The following is a 2,817-nucleotide window of genomic DNA, read 5'->3' on the forward strand; positions in this document are numbered from 1 at the left end:
CATTTAATAATTTTTATTAAATATGCTTAAATATTCACACAAAATAATACTTCGTTTTTGGTGAAAAATTGGTGTTTTAGTCGTGAGAAAGGATCGATAACAGATGCTACTTCCGTTAAAGGAAGTCCGTACATCCTCTGTTTTTCCCTTATCCGTTAAAAATCTCGCTCAGATGGGAAATGGCTACCCCTCATTCGTCCCCCTTTTCGTCGGTTCTCACGAAGAGCTACTGGACGATGATTGGACAAAAATTTTGAAATAAAAGGAGAAATTAGTCAGAATTGGGAGCTCAGCGAGAGTTCTTCGACAGATCCGAAGCATACAAACTCCACATACGTCTTTCCTCCTGATGGCCAACGCCCATAACGGAGTCAGATAGACTAAGTCCCGAGTCTACTCTGGAAAGAAGTAATATTTTATATTTTGTGCACGAATTGATCTCCCATACGAAAGTAATATGAACTCTATCTACAAGGTGTCCTATATCTACAGAAACGAAGACGACAACTAACAGGTCGTATGTTTAGAATCATTTGTGAGCTCTCTCTCTCGAACGCGCATTAGCTTAGATTAAGCCGTAGTCTATAGCTTGTCGTATAAACTTGTATTTGGTTATTTGTATTCGTTGTTTGTTTGAGTTTTATTAAATTTTACTTTTGTTTATTATATAAAAATGTCTCTTAATTGGGTGTCCGAATCAGATCGCATACGCGTGTTTGTCCGCGCATCAATAAATTGACAAACTGGTGTCGGGAACCTGACGAACGTCTGAACTTCGCCGTTCAGATCATTTTAAAATACGCTCTCCTATGTAAACTTTTAGGATCGGATCTCTCGATCTGAAACCTGGAGAACTAGTTTTACCAACTGGGTGCCGAATAAGTGGTACTAACGAATTAGTGTACCCCCGGCTGATCTCACATTATTAACTTGAAAATTAAATTAACTTTTTTGTTTCATTGTAGAAAATTATTTATCATAACTGAAATTCCAGACAGCTTGGTACCTAAATGGCCCCAGGCTTTCGCCCGTGCACGCTAAGTGACTTTCATTACAAGAATTTAGTTTCCGAAATCTATGAGAACAATTATTTGGCATTGACGGCCGCGAATTTCGCGCCAATAAGCTGCCTCGACTTGTTCGATTATGTTATCAACTCAATTTCATATTTATTTTCACATTTTCACTTCACGATCCTTCTCTGTTCTTTTTCTGTTATTTACACGTGTAGGTCATTTGATATCATCATTTATCACATACTGCCATGACGCTCGTGTCTGTCCGCTACAACTGTCAACTGTCTTCTCTGCCAAATTGGCACCGTGTATATAAATATTGTTTTTATTGTTTCAATAAATGCGATGCATCCGCTCAGGAGAGCCTAGCCCTTCCTTCCACTCTCTACCCCTTCTCCCCCCTCCTATTTACCTTACCCCTCTTTCCTCTCTACCCTTCTAATACTTTCCCACACCTACCCTCTCTCCCCACCTTGTCTTACTTCCCGGGCTAAGTCGAAAGATAGCCAGGGCCGTGTTCAGTAACGCAGAACAACTAAGAATTCTGAGTGGCTTAGTGGGCGGAGCTAAGAATTCTGAGTGGCTTAGTGGGCGGAGCTAAGAATGTTCTGCCAAATGAGCATTATTGAACGACTATTCTTTGTTAGACAGCTAGGTAAAATGGCGGACGAAGTGAAAATTATTATTGCAACAATTGTCGCAAACGAACTAGCCGAAAACGATGAAATTACGAATACAATTATTCAAATGGAAGGAACGTCAGATCTTGATGAAATGAATGAAGCAATTATTAATTTTAATCAAAGAAATGGACTATTATCGTCCGTTAAAATGTATTCGGAATCTACTATACCGACGTATGATGATTTCACATTCCGAAGTCATTTTAGAATGAGTAGACATTCAATCCAAGTAAGTTTCAGTTTTAATTACTACTTTAGCTATATTCTAAATATTATCTAATTTAAAAAATTATCCATAGAAACTTCTAGAATTTGTTCAAGACGATCTTCAAACTTCTGAAACAGATGGAGTAGGGAAGAATTTAACAACAATCCCAGTTATTAAAAAAATTCTCATAACTGTATGGTATCTTGCCAATCAAGAAAGTTATAGGTAAATAATAAGTAATTAATTTAGTTTCTAAAGCGTTTTGATTTTAATATAAAGAATTAATGTTATATTTTCAGACAAATTGCGGACAGATTTGGGGTATGGAAAAGTACTGCTCATTATATAATTTCTGCTACTATTAAGGCAATTGCATCACATCAGCACGATTTCATACAATGGCCAGAATCTCATCAATACAAGTCAATTGCAAATGATTTTGAATCAAAAAGACACTTTCCAGGAGTTATAGGTGCCATAGATGGTACATATATACACTGCAAACCTCCAATGAATGGTAGGAATGCTTTTGTCAATCGCAAAGGTGATCCGTCTATTATTCTCCAAGCAGTCTGTAATTCAAATAAAGTATTTTTGGATGTATTTGCAGATCGAGCAGGTTCTACACATGATGCTCGTGTATTTCGCATCAGTCCTCTTGGTCAAAGATTAGCAAATGATCCTAACTTTATACCCTCAGATTACCATTTACTTGGTGATTCTGCTTATCCATGTACAGTTAATTTATTGACACCTTTTAGAGACAATGGTCATTTATCTCCACAAGAAAAACATTACAATTATGTACACAGCTCAACGCGTGTAGTTATTGAACAAGCATTTGGTATTTTAAAGGCAAAATTTCGCAGACTTAAATATATAGACAAAACACGCATTGACTTAGTCCCTA

The 2,817-nt window shown here is 37.0% G+C and overlaps 1 protein-coding gene across 1 annotated transcript; it reads left to right on the plus strand.

Moving 5' to 3' along the window:
• Positions 1-1,676: 1,676 nt before the first annotated feature.
• On the plus strand, positions 1,677-2,813 carry LOC111628896 (protein ANTAGONIST OF LIKE HETEROCHROMATIN PROTEIN 1-like; the record flags this gene model as incomplete). Its single annotated transcript, XM_023372753.1, has 3 exons — positions 1,677-1,928; positions 1,999-2,132; positions 2,207-2,813. Coding segments are annotated over exons 1-3 (993 nt in total), but the record flags the coding sequence as incomplete, so codon positions are not given.
• Positions 2,814-2,817: the final 4 nt, after the last annotated feature.

This window comes from Centruroides sculpturatus, unplaced genomic scaffold (genome assembly GCF_000671375.1).
Source record: "Centruroides sculpturatus isolate CEXI.00-Female unplaced genomic scaffold, Cexi_2.0 scaffold359, whole genome shotgun sequence".
Classification (NCBI taxonomy): domain Eukaryota; kingdom Metazoa; phylum Arthropoda; class Arachnida; order Scorpiones; family Buthidae; genus Centruroides; species Centruroides sculpturatus.